Consider the following 26,678-nt stretch of genomic DNA (forward strand, 5'->3'; position numbering starts at 1 on the left):
CAGTGAACAGAACTGTCATAAAGATTCCATTGCCCTACTACAACTCTTGGCCCGCAAAGGGTACAAGGTTGACAAGTCCAAACTTGAACCCTGCCAGCTTGAGGTCCTTTACATAGGACAGCTCATCTCAGCAGATGGCAAAATAATCATACCAGGCAGAGCAGCGACTGTACGTGCCACGCCCAAACCTGTTACAGTAAAAGACATGCAGAAATTCCTGGGGTTGTGTAATTACTGCAGGGCATGGATTCTAGACTATGCAGCATACACAAGACCACTCTTACAGGTTCTCAAGGACAAAAACCTTAGACAAGAAATTGGGAAAAACCAAGAAGGGGGATCATGCCCAAAAAAAACAGGTACACATTTCTACAATAGAGATCCTGCCGCCTATGCACTCTGTAAGGGAACAAGCCTCAATAAATGTTCACAGGCGCAAAATTAATAACATACCTGTCTAAACTGAGTAGCAAAACAATAAAGGTTCTACGTCAAGAGAGCAGCATAGAGTACAAAGATACATTTTATTATCATTTTCATCCTAATAACACATAAAAAAACATTAGAAAAATCAATAAAGTGACATGTGCAGCTGTTAAAGTGACTTATACATTACATTACATCACAACAATGTATACAAATTTAACCCTAAAAACATAAACTACAACACCTGGGTAAGGCAGAAATAATTACCCAAGCCAAACCACCAAATTACACTTAAGAGTATGTAAAAATTAACAATCGTGTTAATTCACAAGGGCCTTATAATGCCAGAGCCAACTAAATGTAGCTCCTACATACGTAGATCAAAAATTGAAAATAAATGCTCAAATATGCAGTCAAAAGTAAACCCAACATGTTTCATTCTACTGGTAACACTGGGAAGATGGTAGAAATTCTTCAGGGGACCAATTTAGCAGCAAGACAGTTCTCATATAAATGTGTTCTTCCTTAGACCACACGCTCTCAGCACCACCGGTTTTGTGTTAATTCAATGTCAGTGTGCCAAGTGTCTTATTAATAGACAAATTCTCAAACCACAACTTGGACCCCCATCTTTAATGGGATCCTTAGGTTTAATTGTCAGGTAAAGTAACACTAAGTCAATGATGGCTTCAAACCTTCCATATAGCACAAAGCCTCATGTTAGGAAAACATCTGTAGATAAGAGTCTCGACCCGTAGTACGTTGAGACAGTTGATGCTGTTGAATGGCAGCTAGTGCCGTTAAAGGAGAGTAGCACTTGGGTAACTTTGAAAGAGTAGGAGTGAAAAGGGCCACCTCCCGCCGAAATGCCAAACACAAAACAAACTGCTGCACAATGCTACGTTCCGCGCAGTGTGAGTGTATTTAAAAGATAAACTCCTCCTTCCAACCAGCAGCTGGAGTCTGTAGACAGCGAGTATAAACTGTGATCATCCTTCGCTATTCTCTGCAACACAAGACAAACTCGTAAAAATGTCATTATCCTACTACAACTCTTGGCACGCAAGGTGTACAAGGTTGACAAGGTCAAACTCCAATACTGCCAGCTTGAGGTGCTTTACTCAGGACAGCTCATTTCTGCAGACGGCAAAAGAATCATACCAGACAGAGCAGCAACTGTATGTGCCACGCCCAAACCTGATACAGTAAAAGACATGCAGAAATTCCTGGGGTTGTGTAATTACGACAGGGCATGGATGCTAGTCTATGCAGCATACACAAGACCTCTCCTACAGCACCTCAAGGAGCACCAAAAGGCAACCATAAACTAGAATAGACAGCAACCATGATGCAACGTTTTAATCCTGAAAGAAGTGATTTCCACAGCCCCAGATCTCGCCACTTCAGATTACACGCAAGAATTTTATATATTTTCACATTCAAGCAGCACCCTTATAACTGCTGAGCTGACACAGAAGAGCACAATGGGCCACAAACCATTGGCCTACTACAGTGGTACATGGGATCCAGGTATGCAAGGGCAGTACACATGTGAACAAGCTCTCGTTGCAGCTGCCTTCTCTATTGAGAAAAACTTCACAATTGTGATGGGATGCTCAGTAACATTGTGCTTGGAGCACTGGGGTATTTGCAATCTTGGAAAGATCGAAGTCCATCCTGACCAGCCATAGATCATTGGCCTACAAGATTATCATCTCAAACCCAAACATTCATGTAGTGTGATGCAAAACAGTAAATCGTGCCACGTTCCTAACGGAATTTTGCACTGACGAAGACTTGCAACAACACCACTGCGCCACATATTAAGGCGAAGAAGAGGACATCCCCAAAGCAAAAGAAAGTCCACTAGAGGAGGGTGAAGTACTCTTTGACGGGTCAGTGACAATTGACCAGGACACAGGACAAAGACATATGGGCGCAGTAGTAGTGCACCTCGAAGGAGGAGACTATGAAACATTAGTAATGAAGATATTACCCATGCACTACTCGGCACAAGCAGCGGAGCTCGTAGCACTCATCGAAGTGCAACGCGTCTCACAAGGATGCCACGTCACCATTTATTCAAACTCGGCATACGTCCCTACAGCAAAGCATGCTAGGTTGTCACGATGGAAAAGGAGAGGGTTCCCCAGAGCAGACGGTTCCCCAGTACAACATGCAGCACTTTTGAGACACATTAATTTCTGCGCTATCACAACCTTTTGTGGTAGCGGTCGTCAAGTATGCCGCACACACTCGTAACACTGATGAAAATAGCCTTAGGCAAAGCTGCGTCAGACACTGCAGCCAAAATGGCTGCCTACCTCCCTGTCCCAGTAATTCAGAATACGTCATAACTACACAATCACATGATCCGCAACCAGCAGCATACACAGTACTGCCCATAGCACAACTGATTGAACTGCAGGGAAAAGCACCAAATGAGGGAAAAGAACTATGGTCCAAGAGACGGTGTAAACAGTTTCCTATGGACCTGCTCTGGAGCCAACAATGCACTGGCAAGGCAGTAAAGCCTGTAGAGCTCTTGGCAATAGCATGCGACCAGTTAGACCACCCATCACACAGCTCCAAACAGTACATTGCGGGAGACATTCAGGAAGATTGGTTCATACCAAATCTTCAGGAGCATCTCGCAAATTTCATTATACACAGGCCAAACTTTCAGCACTGGCATACGAGGCACAATGGCTCGCCCTATTGGGCCGTTCCATGAGTTACACATTTATTACACAGACATGGGAGAAATAAGCAATGGTTCATGATACCTAATAGTCATAGTATGCCCATTTTCATGATGGGTTGAGGCTGGTCCTTTTGCACGACCGGATCCCAAATGTGCTGGTAAATTTTGAGTGCTCAAGGTGTTCCCTCAATGTGGCGTGTGGGATACTTTGAAATCTGCCCGCATTTTTCACTGAGGACTTCAAAGAGATCACAGCACTACTTGGCATTAAACACCGGATGTGCTCAATTTACCACCCCAAGCAAACAGCACTGTGGACCGAATAAACTGCCTTTTCAAAAGCTAGCTCTTCAAACTCTGCACCACCTTAAAAAAGAACTGGGTGCATTGTTTGCCCCTTGCCTTGTTCAGTTTTGCGCACTCAGCCAAGTAAAGACCATCACCTCTCACTACATGAAACAGTAACTAGCAGGCGCATGCACACACCCATGCCCCAGTAAGGAGGATGTCAGACGCCCATAGAGCTGCAGCGGTTCTGGGGGAGGAATTCAAAGAATACTTAAACTTGACACGTGCGCTCAAATATGTCTCCCGACAAATGGCGCTGCCTCTCCCAGAAAGTACACATGGCCCTGCAGAGTAACCTACCATAGCTACCACACCCGCCCAACCACTGCTCCCAGGTGACATGATATATGTCAAGAGCTTTGTGGAACAACTCTAGGTTCGATGGTCCTTGAGAAGTGGTGATTTCCACCCCCTGACAGTAAAAGTGAAGGGGCTTTGATATTGGATCCACCTCTCTGAAGTTCGTAGGGCCCCCCCCAACCCCCTCACCAGTAGTATAAAGAAGACTGCCAATCTACCTCACAATAACTACCTCAAAATTAATGATGTAACTGCATGCCCCAGAGAATAAAACATGCATTGCTGCTAAAAGCATGAGCACTTTTAAGTAAAAGAAATGCTCTCTCTCGCTCTCTTTCCCTCCCTCTCTCGCTCACCCCCACCTGTTCTTGTGTCCTCTACAGGTGTATTAAAACATGGAGCGCTCAACGTCAAAATATTCATTGTATGTTCAGAATAAACATAGACTTAGTGTTAGATTTAACAAGGTTATATTCTTACACTTGTGGTCTACATTTCCGTGCCATCCTATTTACCATATTCATGTTTGTTAGGAATATATTGGGGTATATTGTTTATCTGGGCAAGCCATCTAAGAGAGGGCAGAGGGGGACATGAAAGGAAGTGCACTGCTAAACGCAACTGCACTGTCAAATGAAACCAGCAACGCAACTGTACATATGTATAATACTTCCCAAATAAGTTATAATAGTGTCAACAGTGTGTGCATGTTAAGGATGTTACAAATATTATTCCCCACAATTAAAATACTTTTTTGTAGCACAAATATTAGTGTCGCGCCATTATAAAATGAAAAGGCAAGCGATAGGCCCAAATATGATGCATACCATGGCCTAGGCCTGGATGCTATTGAAGATATCAGACATCCTGAGCACTCAAATAGCTGGTATACTGATATGAGTGCAGTGGGAAGACGAATGACAAATGGTACCTTTTATGTATGCTCTTTGATACCGTACACATCAGGGGCACCCAAGATTTTAGTACCACAAGAGGTTCCAATTATAGAGGTACAATGCCTGGTTCATCTTGTGCTATGTAGAATAAAAGCCACCTTCTAGAAACAAAGCGTGCAACTAGTGCTTTTCGACCCAGACGCCCTGCAATGTAAAAACAACTTAAAGAACCTCAACTGCTTACACCAGCCATATTTAGTGATTGGCAGAGTGAAGTACGTAAACAACAAGTGTCAGGAAACTACGTTCAGTTGTCGAGCTGACAGTCTCCTGGGAAACGAAGAGAAAACCATGGCGTTCGTGGGAAAAACATGTGCACACATACGGACAGAGCATGTCACAAAACTGACATGGATTGCAGCAATGTAGAAACCAGTGAAAGTACACTGAGAGAACTACAAGCTGTGCTTCCACAGAGAAGGAACCGTCTTTGTTGGCTCCAACAGGTCACTGTTGATTCCAGACTTGAAGAGGGGCACGGCGGCCGTGATGAACTACTACTGGGTGTGTGGCCAACAAGTGTACTTGCACCTCCCACCATCATGAAGGGGCTACTGTTTGCTGGCCACACTGCACTCAGCACTACTGGTCATCCCAGAAGAACATTTGAAAGGGGGCCAATACCTGACAGAGCACCAACAGTTTCCCTGGTATTCGAAGAACAGAACCCAATGCCACCACCGGAATTTCACATCCTCCCTGGGAAGAGTCAATATGATAAAATACAAAGGAAAAAGAGGACCTCAAACTATCTATCAAAAGACTCGACAGCACTGCTTGAGGAGATACCTTAAGAATACCGGTGGTTCAACTCTGCTGAATTGTTTTTCACATCGCTCTTGCTACTCGGCGTACAGGCAAGAGCTAATGCTAAATGGCTGCAGATCATACAATGGGAACTGTTCAGTTGGTGAACGACAGCAAGCAGGGGTTCAACGTCATAAAGGTCCAGCTGTGTGCCCTAAGATTGATGACGATGCAGAACAGATACGGCCCGGATATGCAGACTGCAATAGAAGGAGGCGTGTGCAAAAAGATTGGGGTTTCATGTTGCACATTCGTACCCCCCGAAGATGCAGAAAATGGATTGTTGGCTCACATAATAGCGGCAGTGCACGGCCTGGGGGTGCGCATGAAAAAAGAAGCTTGTATCCAAGGAGGTGATTGGTTCAATATCACGTTTGACTGGGCACCATCCTGGTTCTTTTCTGCTTGTGCCAAATGCAACTCTGCTGTTGTGCTAAAGCAGTGCCTAGTAGCGCAATGATTATCGTTTCAATTGGTGTTTCAAAAGTACCTCATAATACAAAAGAGATAGAAATACAAACTGACCACCCTGGTCCCAGCATGGTCCCCATACCTTATGGAGATGAGGTAGATAGACTGTACCACACGATTATTGTTCCTCCCCCTGACTCTGAAAATTACGAAGACGTATGGGTAGATATAGCGGGGGATGTGGATGTAACTACATGACATGCACTCCCGAAGAATATGTGCAAGCAGGGGAAAGCCTGCGGGATGTATGTGGGGCATAGATGCCAATAAAGGGAACACCACCATATGAGACTGCGGTAAGGAGGGAAAATGAACGCAACTATCCAGAGGAATTTGTTACTGTAGAAATAACGAAAGGGGGGAATGTTGGGAAAGAAATTAACCTTTCCCACCACTCTATGCGCTTTAGAGTGAGACGAGTCCCATAGATAGACATGCAGTGTACCAGGGGGAGAGGGCCTTGCTAAGGAACCCTGCACGAACACAATATTACATGAAATACTGAGGTATAGACTTAGTACGCGCATATAAGGAGGCACCATTTTTGTAGATATGGTAGATACATTCAGTCCTCCTTGTCTGCGCGGTAAACACAGGCCGATGAAGAAACCTGAACAGGCCCAGACGCTGATGGTAGAATGAGCTGCACTGCTAATTCCAGTAGAAACTTCCCTTTGTTCCCTAACTGTTGCAGTGACTTGTTATCCTGAAAAATGTGCCCTGCAAGGCCGCGAGACAGCACCAGTATCCTCGCTGCGCACATTCATCAGAGCCGGGCCATAGGCAGACCTCCAACCCCTACTCAGTCCACCAGGAGTTATGACACCCACAACTGACCCAGTCTAAGACCGCTGAATTCCGCAATAGTAGATGACCTCAGACCAACCATAAAACCAGTGGTCATAAAAGATCTGAAAGGACACAACCATTTCACCTTATTCCATAATGACACACTTTGTAATACGAGGTACAGGGAGGATTACATTATAGTCCAAAGCGAGGGTGGAAGCCTTGGGTGCGGAGAGTGCGATCTGAACTGAGTGAAGAATGTGTGGGTCAGCATGATCTCCAGCTTCCCCCTGTGCCTTTCCCCTAGTTTCCCAGGTGCACACCATAATGATAGAGTAGCATTGTCTTGCAATAGGTACCGAACGAGGAACGTGACCTTCATTCCCTGGAGAGATGAGCCCAGCTTGAACCCACGTGATGGAAGACAGATGGACGGATGGGGCTAGGGACAATTGCGGCCTTCTCCATAGGGGTGGCATCCCCTATGGAGAAGGCCACCCATGTATAGGATCTGACCAACCAGCCACACAGTCTTTTACTGTATGTGTGAAATAGGTATAACAGTGTGTTGCCTTAAAACAGTCTGCTTGTACCATTTTTCGGCAGAACATTTTCAAAAAGCAGAGTTCTTGGCTGGCATCCTCATTTTTGTGCTTTTTCTTTTTTTTTATTGTCATGGCTGATTAATCAACCTTTCAATATTTAAAATGTTATCACATTTTTGTGGTTTTTAAAACTTTTTTTATCACAAAAAAGTTAAATCAAACATGTATAGAAAATACAATCAACAGTCGCACAACTACTATTATACAAACAAATATCTAATCATTAAAAAGTCTATTACAACAACAACATAGAGACCAGAAAATGATTACAATTCTCACATCCAATATTTGGGAGTTGTTCTCACCACATGATATTCAGATCCATGTTGCACAAAAATTTCAATTCATTTAAGTTAATTTCACTTTATCTTCACAGAGTGGTCTAAATGCAAAGAGTTTATAAACCTCACAATTGCAATCTGCACTTTTGGCAAATTAGTCTGAAAACGTTTAAGCCAGAGATCTTTGGCCGGTAAGTTCCTATACACACCAACATGCGGTTTCAGATACGTATTCCTCAGATTCTGTACCAGAGGACATTCTGTTAATAAATGTTGCATAGTCTCTGATTGATGGTCCACCAAGCAGAACCTGCATGTATCCTGGTTTTTGGGAATAAGTCTACATTTCGCTTGTACATATTTGTTGTTGCAAAGGTTAAGGCAAAATCTCAAGTATGTATTCCTGAAGGTCAGAGCAGGAAATTTCATGAGATATGTCTCAGAAGTCCGCAATTTTTTCTCTATGAACATATGATCTCGGTAGCTCTTACATTTTTTACATGTGTCTAGCATACAAATCCAATCGTTCTGCAGGAGTTTATTCTTTGCTCGGATAGGATTCTCAATCAGTAACTGTGCAGTAATATTAGCTTTTTCTAGTAATGCAATCACCTGTGTTCTCCACTCATAAGCAAATGTGTGAGTACAGTTCAACGTGTATCCTGCAAGTTTTCCCAATAACGTATTGGGACTATCAGATAGAATGCATTTTTGAAAGAGGGCACACATTTTCCAATTACACATTACATTTAGGGATGGTATTCCCAATTCATATTTCAAAATACACATGGGTAGGCTTTTAGGCAAGCCTAGGATCTCTTTCCAATATATTCCTTCCAACTTTGACCAGAATAGTTGGGATTGCAGAGGTTTTGTTTCAGGACCATATAGAACAATTTCTGATGCTTTTTGAATATAAAACTTGACAATAGGCAGGTATGAACATTTTGTATATCGGGCCTTCATTAGACAAGCTTGAGAGAGAGAAATTCTGATCTTTTGAGTTAAATCTTGAATATAATGGAGATCAGAGAGATGAATGTTAATCCCTAAATATTTATACTCATCCACTACATCAAGTTCTTTACCATTCAAAACATTTTTTGTGAATTATTTTTGAGTCTAGTATTAGCTTCATAATACAGGATCTTGGTTTTAGATGTGTTGATCTGTAGCAGATTTTCCTCTACATAGACTTCTAACGCAGATAGTTTTTGTAGCCCTCTAGGTGTTTAAGGTTAAAACCAGATCATCTGCATAGAAGATCCATCCAACCTGTGCAGTGCCTAGTCTTGGTGAATCCGATATTACAGCATCGAAGGAATCGGTCATATCTGCTATGAAAAGATTAAAAAAAGTGAATGCTAGAACGCATCCCTGTTTTAACCACAATAGGTTTGTTTAGGAGGGAAGAGTTGACCATCTAATGTTAGTCTCAACCTGTATCGTGGTTTGTGAATGGAGTTGTGATATGAAAGATGGCAGTGATGAAGGGCAGCCTAATTTACTCAGTTTAATAAGTAGTAGAATTCTAGAAACAGAATCAAAGGCTGCCTTGAAATCGACATATGCCATGTATATGGGTTACTTAGTCTGGATGGCTTGCATTTCTATTGCAGTTATGGTGGTGAGATTTATTGCGGTACCAAGACCTGAGACAAAACCAGTCTGATGAGGTTCTCTGAGCTGGTTTTCTATTGTCCATTTATTGAATTCCCACAAATTGATTCTCACAAATAATTTGCCCGGGGCGTCCAACAAGGCAATTGGGCGATAGTTCTGAGGAAGTTGCCTATTCCCTATTTTGAAGATGGTGATGATTATTGATTTACATCAACATGGTGGAATAATGCCATACTTTTTTACTTCTGAAAATATGTGATATAAAATCTTCCCCCATTGCATTAGATTTGTTTTTATGGTAATGTTAGGCAGCCCGTCAGGCCCACAAGCTCTCGAGGTGCTCAGTTGAGTTATGTCATGTTTGATATCTTCCATATCAAAATTTAGAAAGGGAGCCTTTTCAGCCTCTACTTTAGTTATTGCTATAAGATGTTGATCACGACTTTTGTATAGTTCGACAAAATAATCAATTTATGCCTGTTCCGTGACCGCGTTTATCTGAAGTGATGCCTGAGATGTTTGCGAGGCTTTATTCAGTAAATACCATATATCACAGGAATTCCTTGACGTAAGGTATGAAAGAATTTGTTCGCCCTCTCGTTGGTACATAGCGGCCTTTCTAGTTCTCACTCAATTCTTATATTTTGTTTTGAGAGAATGAATTGCAGATAGTTGTTGGTGTATAGGTAATGTCCTAAGTGATCTTATGACTTTACGCAGGGAGGTTTTCTCTATATGAATCAGAGCATCGATCATACATTTACTTATGATCAAACATAGGTTTAGAACTCGGCAAAGATTTCTGTTGAAATAGCTTTAGAGCTGAGGTGTAGAATTCATCTTCAGCATGCAATGGTTCAGTTGTGAAGGAGTTGGAGCACAAAGTATCATAGAGTACATTGAGTTGATGATGGGACAGTTGTAAACGATTACATCCCCCTGAAACTGTCAAATTGGCATAGGGCTGAATTGTTTTCAACATAGAAGAAATTGGCCAATGCCATGAGACAGTAAGCTGGTCATGATCACTCATATGTTGTTTTTGAAATACAAATGTATCTATGTACTTGAACATTATTCGATCAGTATAAATGTAACCTATCATGGTAGGCTGTTCTTGTCTATGCCACGTAGATTTAAAAAGTATATCTCCTTCTACTGCACCATTTAGCATATGAAAATTACGATACATTAGACACATCCAACGACAAGTTAAGGTAGTTAATGGTTACTGCATGCAATGTAGATTTAAGTCTCCAACTATCAATGTTCATGTTACTGTCTGGTCTAACATAATTAAGTTAAGAAGGGTTTCAAAGTCTGTGAAAAACTTTTCTTCAGGCAGCGCAACATGATTCCAATAAATGTTTAACAACGCAATTACTTTCAAATTGATCTGTAATCTTACCAACTGCATGTAATTGTTTGGTGTAGCCCACGGACTTATCCTGCATCCAGACGAGATTTTAGCTGCAGCTATTAACCCCGCCATGGGTCTGCCCCTAGATTGTCTGATTGCGGATTTAGTAAGTACTGAGTAACTGTCCCAGAATGGAGTATCTGTGAGCCAAGTTTCCTGCAGTGCTATTATGTCAGGACTGCAGGGAAGAAGCTTTGGAATTGATGAAATGTGTGTACCCTCTAGTGTGCCAGTAAATTCATCTGTATTTCTGTAAGGTATTAGAATCAGAGAGCTATGTCTGGGTCAAGCGTCCTTCAATAGCGGCATGGGCATGGGCACGCGACCCTTCATGCCGGCAATACCGGCATGGTGTAAACAGGAGGACATCACAAGTCAGGCGGACATGCTAATAACGGCCTACTGAAGCCCGAAAAGTACCTTACCGGCATGGAGTAAATATCGGCATCGCGGACCACCCGTAAACGGCCATGTGCAATGTTCCCAACTGCCACAGGTGCACACAATCGGCACAGGTGGAGGCAATATAGACTGGGCCAGCACAAAAAGGAGCACACCCCACCCCTTCCCACACCGTCACACACCAAAATGATTCCAATACTACTAGCAATGCTGGGGCTGGAGGACATGATTGCAGTGGAACTCCAGCAGCAACAACAGGCAGCACAGAGGAGACGCAGGAGGAGAAGGAGGGTGAGGCAGGCCCAGCATGCCCCACCAGTGCAGCCAGTGGTACCACGCAGGCAGCCCCCAATCCCTCGCATCAGAGCCAATCCACTCAACCTAACCCCTGAGCAGATCCACACCCTGTACCGTCTGGACCGGGACACCATCACCACCGTTGTGGACATGATACTTGACAACATTGTCAGCCTGATTGAAATACGCACCGCCATCCCACTTCTACTGAAGGTAGTGTCTGTGCTCCACTTCCTGGCCACAGGCACCTACCAGCACACAGTGGGGCACATGCATGGCATATCACAACCATTATTCTCACGTACGCTGAACGAAGTGCTTGATGCCCTCCTGAAGCACACAGGCGACCACATTTTCCTACCACGGACAGCCCAGGAGATCTCCAACACCAAAGTTGGTTTCCATTCACTGGCCGGCATCCCTGGTTGCATTGGCGCCATCGACTGCACCCATGTTGAATTGGTGGTCCCACATGCCATGGAGGTAGTGTACCACAACCGTAAGTTATACCACTCCATCAATGTGCAAATGGTATGTGACTCAAACAACATCATCACACATTGTTGTGCCCGATTCCCCGGACCAACCCTTGATTCAATGGTCATGCGGAACTCCACGATACCACGCTACATGGAGCGACATGCAGGGGCGAGATCCTGGCTTCTCGGTGAGTTGCATGTCAGGATTATGGAAATGCGATGTGGGTAGGTGATTGGGGGGAGAGATGCATACTTCACCTGGCTGAGAAGGGGGGGGGAGAGATGCATACCTCACCTGGCGGATATGGGGGGGGTAGAGATGCATACTTCACCTGGCTGAGAGCCCCTGAGAGGATGTACCATGCTCATACCCCAAAGCAGGCCAGACTTGACCCGACACCTGACCACGAAATACAAGACGTAAGCTGCACTACCACGAAAATGATGCAGTGCAACAACCATTACATAGCCATCAACATGTACACTGCACATAATCAGACCGTAGACCCCACAGCACAATGCAGCAACAAGCAATGAGGATGGCCACTGCACAGCGCCAAATATCATCTAAAAGTACAGGTCTCCATTACGGCGTACAAAGGAGCCACATGAGGGCAAGATTCAAGAACGCACCCCAACACCAACACAGAGGTCCACCAAAACCGCATGTCACCATTTGTCGTGCAAAGTGAGATCATCATGACGCTGCCATCAACGTTGACAGGATGGTAGCATACATATTACTGCACATCACCCAGATCATGGGAACAACCATCGTGGACTACCACAGTGCATGAGCAACCACAAGGCAAGGAATTGCCCCCCCCCCTGCGCCCAATTGACGATGGCACGCACACCTGCCTTTAAGTGGAATACACACATAGCAGTCACTTCATGTGTCTCTATTCATGCATGGATCCGTGGGTGCATACAGGAAATGAATGCTTGCTATGGTGTCATTGATACAGGTCCCATGTGATGTGAGGACTTACACATAATCATTGTTGCCCACATGCAGGTTGATGCAGGCTATCCCTTCAAGAGGTGGCTCCTTACCCCAGTCTGGAACCCGCAGAACAGGCACGAAGAGGACTACAATCGTGTTTATACACGTACCCGTGTGGTGATTGAGCAGACCTTTGGCCTCTTGAAGGCACGGTTTCGCTGCCTGAGCAAGTCTGGTGGTGCACTCCAGTATGGCCATGAGAAGGTTGGCAAGATCGTCATGGCATGCGTCATGCTACACAATATGTGCATCAGACGGAATGTGCCCCTGCCCCCTGACGTTGAACTGCAACCACCTGAGGATGAGGAGGGTGGAGATGGGGCTGCACTTCAGGGAGGCAGCGATGCACAGGAGGGATGTGCCATGCATCAGACTCTGATTGACCAATGTTTCTAGCACACATGGAGGTGGACCTCAGGGCACTGGGTGTGTCAGGGACATGGACACTGTAGACTGTTCACCAGTAAAGCACACGTACACAATAAGCAATGTCCTCACATGTGAAATCAGATTGCATAACAGGTGTATTCAGAATATGTAACTAATAAGTGCACAAGCCCTCCACCCAACACACCCACTCCCCCCCTCCGCTTCCCTCTCAATTTCCCCACACACACTCTCCCCCCTCAACTTCCCCACACCCCCTCTCCCCCTCCCCTCCCCCCTCAACTTCCCCACACACCGTCTCCCCCTCCCCTCTCAACTTCCCCACACCCTCTCCCCCACACCCTCTCCCCCCTCCCCCCTCAACTCCCCCACACATGGTGTACACTGGCGTGCACCATAAGTCCACATGAGACCAGTATGCCTGGCTGAACCTACAGCCCTCCCCCTCTTCCAGCACCAGGTGCACCCCTGTCCAACCTGTGCAGGTTCCGGCCAGACCTACGCACAGGGCTGGACTTAGTGGAGCTGGCATTGGAAGATGTCCCAGGTTGTTCCAACACCTGTGCCGGATGCATGGCCTCCATTGCTGCTACCATTTGTGCGAGGACCTGCCTCACAGCTGTCAGGTCACTGCAAATGTACTTTGAGGTAGTCTCAATTGCTGATTTGAGGGATGAAGCACATTCTCTTATGTCATCCCTTGCCCGGCCACATTCCGTGATGTGCTGTTTCAACAGCCCTGTCAGCTCCTCCTGCCGTTTCTGAATTGCCCTGATCCCCTCTTGGCTGGTCGGGACAGTGGTGGATGTGTGAGGGGTTACCGACATGGTTTGTTCCTCATGCACACTTGGCGTGGGGGTGAAACTGCTAGGCCATGAATCCCCAGGAGACAGCCCATGGATGCTGCTGTTGTGCAAGCTGCATGGGGAGAGTTGTGGTGAATGCAGGGGGCCTGTGGCGGTAGTTGCGCCATGCGGCAGAACATCTGCTTCGTCGTCCAACATGGCTGCTGTGGCAGCTGTCTCCCCCACTGTGCTGCTGGCAGCCGATACAGTGCCTTCTGTCACTGGCTCCTGTGTGTTGGTGGCTGGTGTGGGTGCTGTGGTGGGGGCCGTAGTGCACATTGGTGCTGTGGGCTCTGGGGTTTTCTTGCCCTTCCGCTGTAGTGCAGGTTGGCCTCTTCCCCTTGATGTTGAGGGGCGGTGTTCTCCCTCCATGCCCCTGGCCGCCTTTTGCGGTGCCGCAGCATCCTCCCCAGGGTCCTGGTCATCGCTGTCTGATTGCGTGCCGGTGGGGGACAAATAGAGGGAGAGGGTTAGTGATGGGTCTACATGCATCAGGCATGCAGTGGGGTGGCTGCATTGATATGGAATTGCAGTTGATTGCCATTGGGGTAGTGACATACGGGTTGCTTGGCTTTTGGGTGGGTGATGCAGGGAAGCGTCTGGGGTGAAACATATATGGGGTGCATCATGCATGTGGACAAGATGGTGCTGTGCACTGCCTGTAGGCAGTCTTGTATATATGTGTCTGGTGGACCCTGCTCTACATCATTGCTCTGTCAGTTCATCAGCCGATGACGGGGCTCCTCGCTCCATGTCCCCCACTCCATCAATTTCCTCCATCCCTATCGTGCTTGCACAGATCTCCTCCAAGGGTTGCAGCTTGATGGGGGAGTCCGCACCTCTGCCTGTTGCCATCCCCAGCTTGCGGTTGGCCGAGAGGATGCTCCGCACGCGTAAGCGCAGATAGTCCCAGCTCTTCCGGACATCTTTAGGAGTGCGGGGTGTGGTGCCAACAGCACTTAGTTTCTGTGCAACCTCCGCCCATATCTGCTTCTTCTGCTGCATTGCAGGTCGGGACATGTCGTCGGAGAAGACGACATCCACATGTTCTTGCAGCGTCTTGGCCAACATGGTCAATTCCTCTTGTGAGAAGCGCTCCTTGCACAAGCGCTCTGCACTTTTTTTGAGTGCCTTGGGCATTTTGATGTGCTGCAGGTAGAGGTGTGGTGGAGGTGTGGTGGTCATATGGGTCCAGGTTACAGAGGATGGCAATGGATTGTGTTTTTGAAGATGGCTGCCGTGCTCTTTCCTGTTCCTGTGCGATGACGCTACTGCCGGTTCCGCTTATTAGCGGTGACCGCTAATGCCGATGTCTTGGATGGCGGCGGAGCTCTTTGCGCTTCTTGCTATGCCGGTAAGGGAGATTTTTCGCCCTTTTACGGCAAGGCGGTGGGTTCATTACCGGCATGGCGCAAAGCTTGTGCCCGCAAAGTCGTAATAGGCCGCTTTTAGCGGTCTGTTACCAGCACCGACACGGTAGTTGCTCCATGCCGGTAATGACCGGTACTTACCGCCAACCTCGTAATGAGGCCCAGTGTGATCTTTTGTGACACATTCTTCATATCTATTCTCACAAGTTGTCAAATTTGCAGATTGGGGGGCTAGTACCATCGGTGGTAAGGATGCCATAGTGACATCACTCAGATCCGTATCTGAAGTCAGATGTCTCTTATCTAGAATCAAGTTTTGAGGATGGCTACTGGTTTCCCCTAGTTGTTTCTTACTTGATGTTAAATCACTGTTTTAGTTCTTCGTTTGCGGATGCGCTATTTCTGTCTTCTTCGGTCTGATAGAAAAATCTTATATCAGCCGAGGATGAATGTGCACGTTGGCGAGTAAGTGGAGAAGCTGTTTAAGGTGCGTTGTTGTCCCATTTGCTTTTATGGGTGTGCACGTAAACCTCTCTATGAGCCTGAGTGTATCAATCTTTGACAGCATATCACTTTTTAGTGTGTAAGTAGTTTGCCGACTCGTTATTGTTATGTGTGCACCAAAAGCAATCTTTGTAAGGTAAATAAGTGATAATTGCAAATATTACATATAATATCAAAAAATAGAATACACAAATGAATCAAATAAAAAACTATAATAGCCCTTTGGCTAAACTACTAACTCGCACACCCGTGCCACACAGCCCAAACAGCCCCAACAGCCCTTCTGAGCCCTTACTCGATGCGCGCGTGCTGAGTTAATGTAGGGGTTGTGGGTAAGGGGGAGGAATTAAGTCACCGTCTCTCACGTAATTCCACGATATGGTTCCAATGCTCCAGCAGAGTGATCACAGGAGATGAGTCTGCCAGCCACAACAGCCCTTCCAAGCCCTTCTCGATGTGCTATTAAAACTTGTTATCCTTGCAAGAAATCTCTTGGCCTTTTTTTCCCTAGCGGGTTTTAATTTCTTTTGGTGTGAGCGTTCAGGGGCGTGCCTTCATTGTGTTTGGCCACAGGCTGTCCTGTCCAGGGGTGCATCATGTGTGTTGGTGGCAGATAGGTGCTGTGCATTTGGCTGTGTGTGGGTCAGGTGTCGATGTTGTCAGATGTGTACTCAATGTGTCAAGGTGTCTGTACATGGGCCATAGTAGCAGAGGGGCTAGTGGGTGCCACGCAACTATCAACAGTTGCGCATCCATGGGCATGGACAAGTTGCATGCTTGCTATGTTGACTGTGCATGAGTGTCATGTCAGGGTGGGTCCTGTGGCCACTGGTTGCTGTCATTGTGGCCTGGTGCCTCACATGGATTGTGATTGCTTGTTGCGTGGCACGTTGCTTGCTTGCATGGCATTGTCAGTGTTCGTGCATGCATGCAGGGTTGTCCATTTATCGGTGGATGTGTCACTGTGGTACTAACCAGATTGAGCTTGGCTGCTGGCTCCTAGCTCTGCCATGCCCACACCCTCAATCTCGACCATGTGCAGTATCCCACTGACCATCTCCTCCCACGGTGTCAGTAGCAAGGGTTCCACTGAGCCCACTCCAGTGGCAGCTGTCTCCCAGTGTGGTTGGAGATAAGGCCCCTGACCGTGGCCTTGAGGTCATTCCACCTCTTCATGTCCTCAACCTCAAGTTGGACGTGGCCCATGGCCACCACCATGCCCCTGATTTCCGGCCGTATGTTTTTGCGCTCTTGGCTGGTTTTCCTGTCTGATGCCCCATTCAGCTCCTCAGAGTGGGCAACCACTTGCTCTGCCAACACATGAGTTCCTGCTCCGTGAGTTTGGGCTTACGCTGCTTTATATTGGGCACCCTGCCTTTACTCTTTCCCAAGGACAAGTTTGACTTTAGCTGGGTGTCTGGATGGCACTCCTATCTTGAGATATTCGATGGATTGTGATTTCCAAAATGGCCACTGTGGTGCTTCCTTTTATAGGGATGGCGAATTTCCGCTGGGGGAATTTCCGCCAGCTGTAACAGTAATTCTGCCAGTGTTTGGTCATACCACGGGTTGTTCGGCGGTAACTGCGCTGGGCAGAATTGCTGCTACCGCCATTGGTATGTGCACATGCCCGCCAGGTCGTAATTTGGCGGAAATTCTGCACCAACACACAGTGGTAACGCTAATTTTGCCACAGCGGGGTTACCCCCAGAATACCGGCATACTCTTAATGACGCCTACTGTCCTCTCTTTACCGTGTATGCTTTTTTTTTTCAACAAGACTTCTTATTGGCATTTGTGAATAACAAGATCTTCATCATTCCTAATGACATATTGCTGAGGTATCTTATAAACAAACAAAAATCAACATAGCCTCAACTGAGGCGAACAGGGACAGGGGGGAAGTTCACTGGGGTAGACTGGATAGGGGATCGCAGCAGTCTCAGGTCAATGTTACAGGGGACGAGTTCAATGATGGTGGTAGGTTAGACAGCTATTATCACGGTCTGGGGGGTTCTAGTCCATTTTTGACAACCAGCGGAGAGATGGTGGCTGTCTGGCTACTCCGGGAAATTTCTGCATATAGTCTAAAAATGGGGCACATACGCTGTAAAACTTGCTTCTGTTGCCGAAACGGAGGGCAGTGATGTTCTCAGCTGCGGCAATATCCCAGCACTTTACCCACCACACGTGGATCGCCGGGTGTTTCCACATCCTAGCGATTGAGATTTTGGCTGCAGTAAGCCAATACGTGCAGAGATCCGCCAGTTTGCCTGTCATCAGGAATTGTCCCTCCCCCGTGTCCCCCAGTAGGACAATTCCCGGATCCCACGGGATCGTTAGACCTGTGACGAGTCCGATCTGTTACAGGACCTCCTTCCAAAACCTTTCCGCCTTCGGGCATGACCAAAGGAGGTGGAACAACGTTCCTGTGTCCGCGCAGCCTCTCCAACAGTGTGACGTTATGGTAGGGTTGCATTTATCTAGGATCTCCAGTGTGATGTACCACCAAAGCAGACCTTAATAGCCCCCTCTTTGTGACACATTTGGAGGTCTTGTGAGTTCTTGCCCAAATGTGAGTCCAGCTGGCCATGTCTAGTTCTCTGCCTATATCTCGCTCCCACCGTTCCATGTAGGGTTCCTTCGAATTCGAGGCTGCCCTGTCTAGTAACCTGTACAGGGTCGAGATCTTCCCCCCTCGGCGGGGTTACTGTTAATGTCCGTTCCAGTGCTGTAAGTTCTCTGTGCCCTTGTGCTCTCATCAGGTCGTGTGATAGCCAATTTCGGAGTTGGGCGTAGCGGAACCTCTCGCATTCAGGGACCTGGAATTTCCTTTTGCAGTCCTCGAAGGTGAGTAGGGTGTCCCCTTCGAAGAAGTCCGCCATCAACTTCAAGCCGCCTGCCTTCCATTTGGAAAAGACCCTTTGCCCTAGCCCAGGGGTGAAGTCCGGGTTCTCCTAGACCGGGGCGAGCGGGCCCACCGTGCTCTTGCAATTCCATTTCCTGGCCGCCTGGTTCCCGCTGTTCACTGTGTTCCTGGTTGTCATGAGGGGCCCGGCGTTTGGGGAGTGCTTGGGCGATGTGATATGTGGAAGGGATTCCAGTGGGTAGCGGCTCCAGTCCTCCTCCAACTTCAGCCATCGGTGTTTGTTGGTGCCCGGTTGCCACATAAACGCCGCTGAGAGCTGGGCAGCAAGGCAGTACCTCTCCACCTCAGGGGCCCCCAAGCCACCAGATCCGGGGCTCCTGAGCAGGACTTTCCTGGCCACTCGTGGCTTCTTGCCCCCCCCATATGAATTTTAGCATTCTTGCTTGAAGTTTCTGCTTGGCTTTCTTGGGGATTGCTACTGGAAGGGCTTGGCAGTGGTAGAGCAATCTGGGAACCAAGTTCATTTTTAGTGCCGTAATCCTCCCCATCCAGGATATCTCCTGGTTTTGCCAAGGAGACATGTCCGATTGCAGATCCTTGAACAGGGACAGGAAATTTAGCTTATAAGTGCGTTCCACTAGCTTGGGTAATCGGATGCCCAGGTAGCTGAGGTGTGATCTGGCCCACGGGATAGGCAGACTGGCCAACAGAGTCCAGCGTTGCTTTAGGAATGTTGATGCCCAGTGCTACCGACTTCGTGGGGTTGATTGTGAATCTGCAGGCTGTTTTAAAGCTGTCCAACTCTTCCTATAGTGCCGCAAGAGATGTGCATGGGGGGCTAGTGTCAGCAGCATGTCATCCGTGTATAGGGCTGCTTTATACATTTTGTTCTTAAACTTAAGTCCCCGCACCAAGGGGCTCTGTCGGATCCTGGAAGCGAACAGCTTCATCGACAACACGAAGATGAGAGGTGACAGGGGGCACCCCTGGCGAGTGCCTCTGGTGATCTCTATTCTGGGGACATAGCGCCATTGATTCTGAGGGCTTTGGTGGGGTGCTGATAATTTGCCATCGTCCATTTCAGGAATTTGGGTCTCACCCTGTAGTGCCACAACGTTTCCCCCATATAGCCCCAGTCCAGCATATCAAACGCCTTGTGTGTGTGTAGCGATACCATCACTAGTTCCACTCCAGTTCTGTTGGCCGTTTCGATGACGTATAGGGTACGTCTGATGTTGTCCAGAGTGTTGCGGCCTGGAGTGAAGCCTGTTTGGTCCGGGTGTATGAGATCTGGGAGGAGTCTGGCGAGCCTGCCTGCTAGAAGTTTCAAAAAGATTTTAGAGTCTACATTCAGCAGGGCGATGGGGTGGTATGATGAGCAGAGTTTCCGGGTTTGCCCCAGGTTTTGGGATCAGGACCGTGACGGATTCTTCCATGGAAGGGGTAACCGAGCCTGTTTCCAGGAAGGTGTTGAACAGAGAGGCCAGGTGGGGGGCCAGGATGTGGACATACTTCTTATAAAATGGTGCAGGCAGGCAGACTGTCTGGACCAGGGGCTGTGTTCTTCATAGAGCAAATCACTTCGGTCACCTCCTCTGGGGATATGGGGTCTTCCAGGGAGTCAATCTGCGGATGTCGAGGCAGCTTCGGGGCCGCTTTCAGGTACTCGGCATGTGATTCCGCGCCTACAGGCCTCCCTGACATCACATTCCTATGGTGCTCGGTCATGATGGCCAGCTTTTCGCGGTCCAAGCAGCGAGGTTTCCCCTCTCGGTCCCGTAGGACTGTGATGTTTCTAGTATGCAGTTTCTTAAGCTTATGCACAAGCAGGCGGTTGGCCTTGTTGCTGTTCAGGTAGTATACCTTCTGTCCTTTTCGCACTTTCAAACCTTTCCGCTCTGTGCCGATTTAAAACTGTGTCTTTCTCCAACTCTGCTTCAATCAAACGCATGCTCCTGTGTGTCTCTCTCTCTCTCTCTCTCTCTTACCAGGTAGCATCATGTTGGCAAGTGGTTCCTCTGGGCGCACAGGTTTGAGGTCAGGATCTCACTGCTTGCCCCGCAGACACCCTTGGGACCAGCACATGTCCCAAGGGAACAAGCATTTTCCCAAATGCCACCAGCAGGATGCTGGCTGGCTTAATCCGGCTCTTTGGAGGCATGGCTCCCTAGCCACGCTGCAGCCCCTCATAAACACTGGGCCAGCGCCTCGGCACGCCGTTCTCCTCCAGGCTTTTACGCCTGCTGATTTCTGCTCCTTGGCTTCTCGGGTCCTGACAGCATCTCCAGTTCGCTATCCTTCTGGTGAAAAACCACACCTTTTATAGTTGAAAAAAACAGTCAAGTGGAGTCAAGTGTGAGTGGTCATTATTAAATGCCTGAACCTGCCTGACTCTAGTAGTGTGACAACTTGAGTTCTTTCTACAGTAGGTTGCCCTTACTTCCCCATGTTGTTTCTATTGGTAATCTTTACTGCTCCTAATTTCCTCCTCCTCGTCTCAGTATTTGTTGAAAATGGGGAGGGGAGATGGGGTGAGATTGAAAATACCCCATGAAGGCTGAGGGAGAGTGGATTGCTGTATTACTGGGACTAGGGGATTACTATGCCTGGCCCTTGGGTATCTGTTGTAATGTGTCTTGCTAGCTGAGAGGATGACATCACTGTACATGGAATGTAGTGAGGTCAGTGTGAGTGGAGTGTTGGTGTGTTGTGATCTGAAGGGGGTTCTATGCTTGGCAGTTGGAGGTATGCTGGTTTGGATAGGACATGCCAATGTTTTGTTCCTGGCATTTGAACCACGATAAATCTACTTAATAACTTACATGCTGGTCCGGGTGTTCATCAGCTTCCAAGTTATTAAGGTATCCTCCTTCCAATCCCTCGTGATCCTCTACTCCCTCGCTTGTCCACGCCCAGGGTCGGGATCCAAAATCGATGGCCCTTCCATGACCACCTGAATAGAGGATCCCGGGGGAATAGGTGGGATAACACTGTCGGGTTTCTCACAGTTAGGTATTCTTATTTAGTCCAGCCTGCACTTGTTAAACAAAGGTAGCCTTATCCTTGTTGTTTAGGGGCTCATTATCATGTCTTGCAGATCATCTGTGAGTTTCTAACCCAAATGGCTCTTTAGAGGATAAGTTTCTCCTCATTGCTTGATGCTTCTTAGGTCATCAGTGCTTTAATCTATCCAAATGCTCTCTGCCTGGCATTCGGGTCTCTCGGGAGCTCTGTCTCCTTCTTCCTTCGGAATAGCGAGGCTGGCAACTTAGTAACTCGTTCTATGTACCCCATCTGGTAAATATGCCATGCAATATTTGCCTGTAATCACATAGTATTTTATGACTAACAGTTATTTAAAATATCACTTGTTTTACTGTTACCAACAATGGGGCCCCATATTTTTATTATAAATAACTCATTATATTCTTTTAAATTAATTATTAGCCTGAAAAATTAGGAGCATATTTCCATTTCTAAGCTTATAATGCTATACTGTGATGTCGTATTTTTGGGGTGTATCATGTGAACTTGACTTAAATACCAGACAAAAAATGAATCGGTAAATCAATACCAGACTCGAACACAGCGTGGGTTATTTTGTAGGTGTAAGTCACCTTGCTGTAGTCTTCTGTTTGCTCAGGTTATTGAACAGTTTTGTTTTCACCCTTTCTGCTAAATAATTTAGGTAATTTGTTATGTGAAACGTCGTTACGGTTCCCCTACTAGAAAATGTATTTAATTGCAATAGTAATGCTTAATTTGCAGTCAATCATGAGGTATTTTTCAATTAACTATTGTGCTTTGAATCAAAGTAATTTTATAGGGATGTGTTCTAGAATTGCAATGAGTGTTACTACCCTTATAATAAGTTAGCACAATAAAATTATAAACACGTTTTTTTGTTGTTGATGGAAACGAGATGTTTGAATAAGCTTTTGTTTTGAAAGCACATATACAACCTACAATGATCATGTTAACTGTTAGGTATTTTTTTCATTATTGAACTTCTTGATTAACTTTTCAGTACAATCAGGTCTTTTGTAAATTTTTGATATTATTCTTCAAGACATACATATTTTTACGATGTAATAATATATATCATTGATCACTTATGTTGTCATTTACTTATTTCCATTCAAATTGTGGTTGACCTTTTTCTGTTTGTTGCAGAAATACATACAAGAAGCAAGGAATCTTGGAAGTACCATTCGACAACCTAAACTCTCTAACCTCTCACCATCTGTAATTGCTCAAACAAACTGGAAATTTGTTGAAGGTTTACTGAAGGAATGTCGAAATAAGGTATTTTGCCTCTAATGGGGTGATATGCCTCTATTTTTAGACCTACAAGTTCCCTTAACGTTATTTGTTTTCCTTGAACTCTCCAACTAACATTGGGCACAAACTCTTCTTGTCATTAGTTAAATATATTTGGAATTAATTTATGATATTTTATATTGTCTTTTTATGTTACTATTTGGCTCTGATAACTTGGGATGCCTTGAGATACCACTGTACGTGCTATGGGGAGGCTTTGTATTGTTTCATTAATGATTCTTTTTTTATTGAGAATGCAAAGATAGCAAACTAAATACACTTATATAGAATCCATACAACCAAACATATAATACATTCATATGCTGTTCATCATAAAACCGCTGAAAACAACTTTCTCTATATTGAAAGTACATGATACAGAATAGAATCAAATCATCATTTAGCATTTGATACTAAACAGGGGAACACCTGTCTAAAAGTTTACTAAACACATGCTAAACCTATATAAGCTGCAACATCTTTGCTCGTCTGACCGTTTGAAACCCCTCAACCAGCTCAATCTGTCACTTTGTGAATTCCAGTGCAAAGCGTGATTTCCATAAGCGAGAACTAGCAATCTACCTATGACCATGACCTTGAAAAAGAATCTCCACTCTGAGTCCCTTTTGACCTTGAACCTCCAAATACATTCAGAAGTCCTGTTAGTTAAATTATTGTCTGTGTTATCTGTTGTAAACATGTCCTAACCTTCCCTGAGAAACTTGATAATGCAGAAATAGAGTATGTGAAACCTTCTGAGGCTTATACAATTTCCATGGGCAATACATATGTATGTAACCATGCAAGTTGCTCTTGCCGTTTGCCCGGGATCTTGTATGTGTTCTTAGCACTGTGCAAGGATGGCAATACTGAGAGAACTCCTTTACCAACTACCCATTTCACGAGCACTTGGGGGCCTCCTGGTTGCATTCTATGTGAATTCAGATGAGTGTTAAAAGCTATAATTACCAAAGAATTTGAAAAAAGTCTATATGATAATACTAATTTGTTATGAGTATAATGTGTCTGCGCTTAAGGATTGGTAGACATAGACAAGATCTTTCTATGACCATAATCTTGCATCACGTTTCTGAAAGAAAGTGGTTGGCTCATAATTCATGAGTTTAGTGGATTCATGGGCTGTGGAGATAGATAGGTATCATAATACATTCCTCTAGATATCACTCAATGCTTTGAGAGAGTACATCTCTTTCCAAGTATTTATTTCACGAGATCCGTATTTTCTTCCTTCTTCTCTATCATGGGATTTCCATTGATATTGATAAACAGTGAATAGCGCCGCCTAGGAGCGAGACCTCCGAACACATTTTCTCATAGAGAGTCTTTTGTAAAATGATAATTAAAATAATTACATAAAATAGACAGAATTATAAAACGAGGCTCTTCTGGACAGATTCATCTTCTAATGTTTCCGCTATTAAAAGCATGTGTAGAGTGGTTCCCTACATGGTCAACTCATATAAACTACAACCATGAAGGAACATTGGCTAGACTAGGCAGTTTCAATCATGTATGTCGGTAAATGACACTTTGACCCTGATTCACAGAGCGTTCTCCAATGGGGTTTTGCCATTGTAAAACTTTTCTGTGAATTAAGCCCAGAGTATCTTTTGGGCAGGGAGAAGAGGAGAGGTGTTTGCTGAGGAAGAGGGTGAGGGCCCGAGCTGGGGAGTCCTTTAAGCCCAGTAGAGGGGTATGCCCCAGTGCGGCAGAGAAGATCCCCCCCGCACCCCTGAACCATAAAAGAGGGATCTGTTCCAATCAGGTGCAGAAGAGCTCCCTGAATCCCAGAAGACAGGTATGCTCCAGTGCACAGGAGAGTCATCCCTTGAACGCCAAAAGTGGGGCCTGGTCCAGTGAAATGGAGCGCAGCCCCCTGAACCCTAGAAGAGGCGGTACAATGAGGAACAGAACCACCCACCTGAGCCCCACAAGAGCATTGTTCTACAATGAGCCAGAGAAGAACCTTCTGCACCCCAGAAGAGCGGTCTGATTCAATGAGGTGGCAAAGAACCCTTGAACCCCAGAAGAGGGGTGTTCTCCCGTGAGGAAGAGAGGAGCCCTTGGGACATCAGAAGATGGGTAGACTCTAGTGAGGGGGATATTCCCTTGAAACCAAAAGAAAGAGACCCAAGACTTGAGGGAAGGGATGAGCGAGAAGCAGCAGCAAGAGAGCGAGTGACTTTGACCCCAGAAGAGGGGATTTTTAACCATGCCCTTTTAATTAAGAAGATGGGTGTGCTGCAGTGAAGCGAGAGAGAACGCGAGTGAGCAGGGCACCATCTCACTGAATAAAAGAACAGAGGGGAAGATCCTCTGTGCCCCAAAAGAGGGGGAAAAAGTAAGAGAAGGAGCGCAACAGCAAAGAGGAGGACTTTTGGTGCACTTGGCAAAGGAAGGAAGCCCTACATCGCTAGAGAGGCGGAGAGGCTTTGTGGTGACTTAGAAAGTAGACATTCCTGTCTGAAACATTCGGAATGCCTTTTTGTTTGCTGTCCTTTTTTTACAATCCTGTGTTCATGGACTACGTCTCCCAAGAATCCATGCAATAGTCTCATCCTTTTCTTTTGTTTGATAAAACCCTTTAAATGTTTTCTGTTGTCAGTAGTTGTGTGTTCCTTCAGCCATTTGACACTGTTTACTAACTGTTAGAGAAACAATCATGAATGCCACCGGCCATGTACATGTCTGGCAGGCAGCATTTACATACATCCATGTGGATTCTACCTGATCTTTGCAGGTGAAAAAACACCTGCAATCCCCATACAAATTCAGTGCAAGCAGAGATGCATGTAGATTTCTAGCACATAGCTGCTAATGGAGGCAGACCTGGACTTTTCTCTCCACTCCCCAGCCCTGTTGTGCACATCCCAAAAGAATTACATGAATCATTATTTATGGACAGAGTCTATGTGTCTGTTAGTAAAGTATGATCTGCCCTTCCCTCCACACATGTTAAAACCACCTCCAAAGTGGAGCTATATTCAGATTAGGCATTGAGTCCTTGATACTCACTTAGAAAGATGGCCACAAGAGTCCTGACACCCTTTCAGAAATTGTTCGCCTAGACATTGCTAATGAAGGGACATTTTGCCACTGTGTATAGCATTCTGAACATTGTGCAATAAAAGCTGAGAAACTTCATTTTTAGGGGGTCTCCGAAAGCGGATATACGAAGACCAATGGAAGATTTAGAATGGAACACCTATGGGTAGACACATTGAAGAGCTCCAGGTGTTTTCAAAACAGACAAGTGTGGTATGAAACACTTATTTATCTATTACCACCCTAAACTGAAAAATGATGCTCCCTATTACAATAAACAGGTGCTGGAGGAACTGTGGAGAACAGAGAAATTAATTACGTGTATGGTGGAGGTGACCTTAAATAATTGTCAGAGAAACCAGGTGCCCATTTCCATTTTGGATTAGTGGCAAAGACAAACATA

General features: G+C 45.9%; 1 protein-coding gene across 5 annotated transcripts in view; it reads left to right on the forward strand.

The window, feature by feature from the left end:
• DENND5A (DENN domain containing 5A) overlaps window positions 1-26,678 on the forward strand; it is a 2,487,481-nt gene that overhangs the window by 1,178,782 nt on the left and 1,282,021 nt on the right. For all 5 annotated transcript variants that reach the window (XM_069623676.1, XM_069623672.1, XM_069623674.1 and 2 more), the window contains one exon: window positions 23,063-23,194. In XM_069623676.1, the coding sequence (XP_069479777.1) occupies window positions 23,063-23,194 (132 nt within the window). The remainder of the gene's footprint in view (window positions 1-23,062; window positions 23,195-26,678) is intronic.

The sequence above is a fragment of the Ambystoma mexicanum genome, chromosome 11, assembly GCF_040938575.1.
Source record: "Ambystoma mexicanum isolate Mex_15411 chromosome 11, UKY_AmexF1_1, whole genome shotgun sequence".
Taxonomy (NCBI): domain Eukaryota; kingdom Metazoa; phylum Chordata; class Amphibia; order Caudata; family Ambystomatidae; genus Ambystoma; species Ambystoma mexicanum.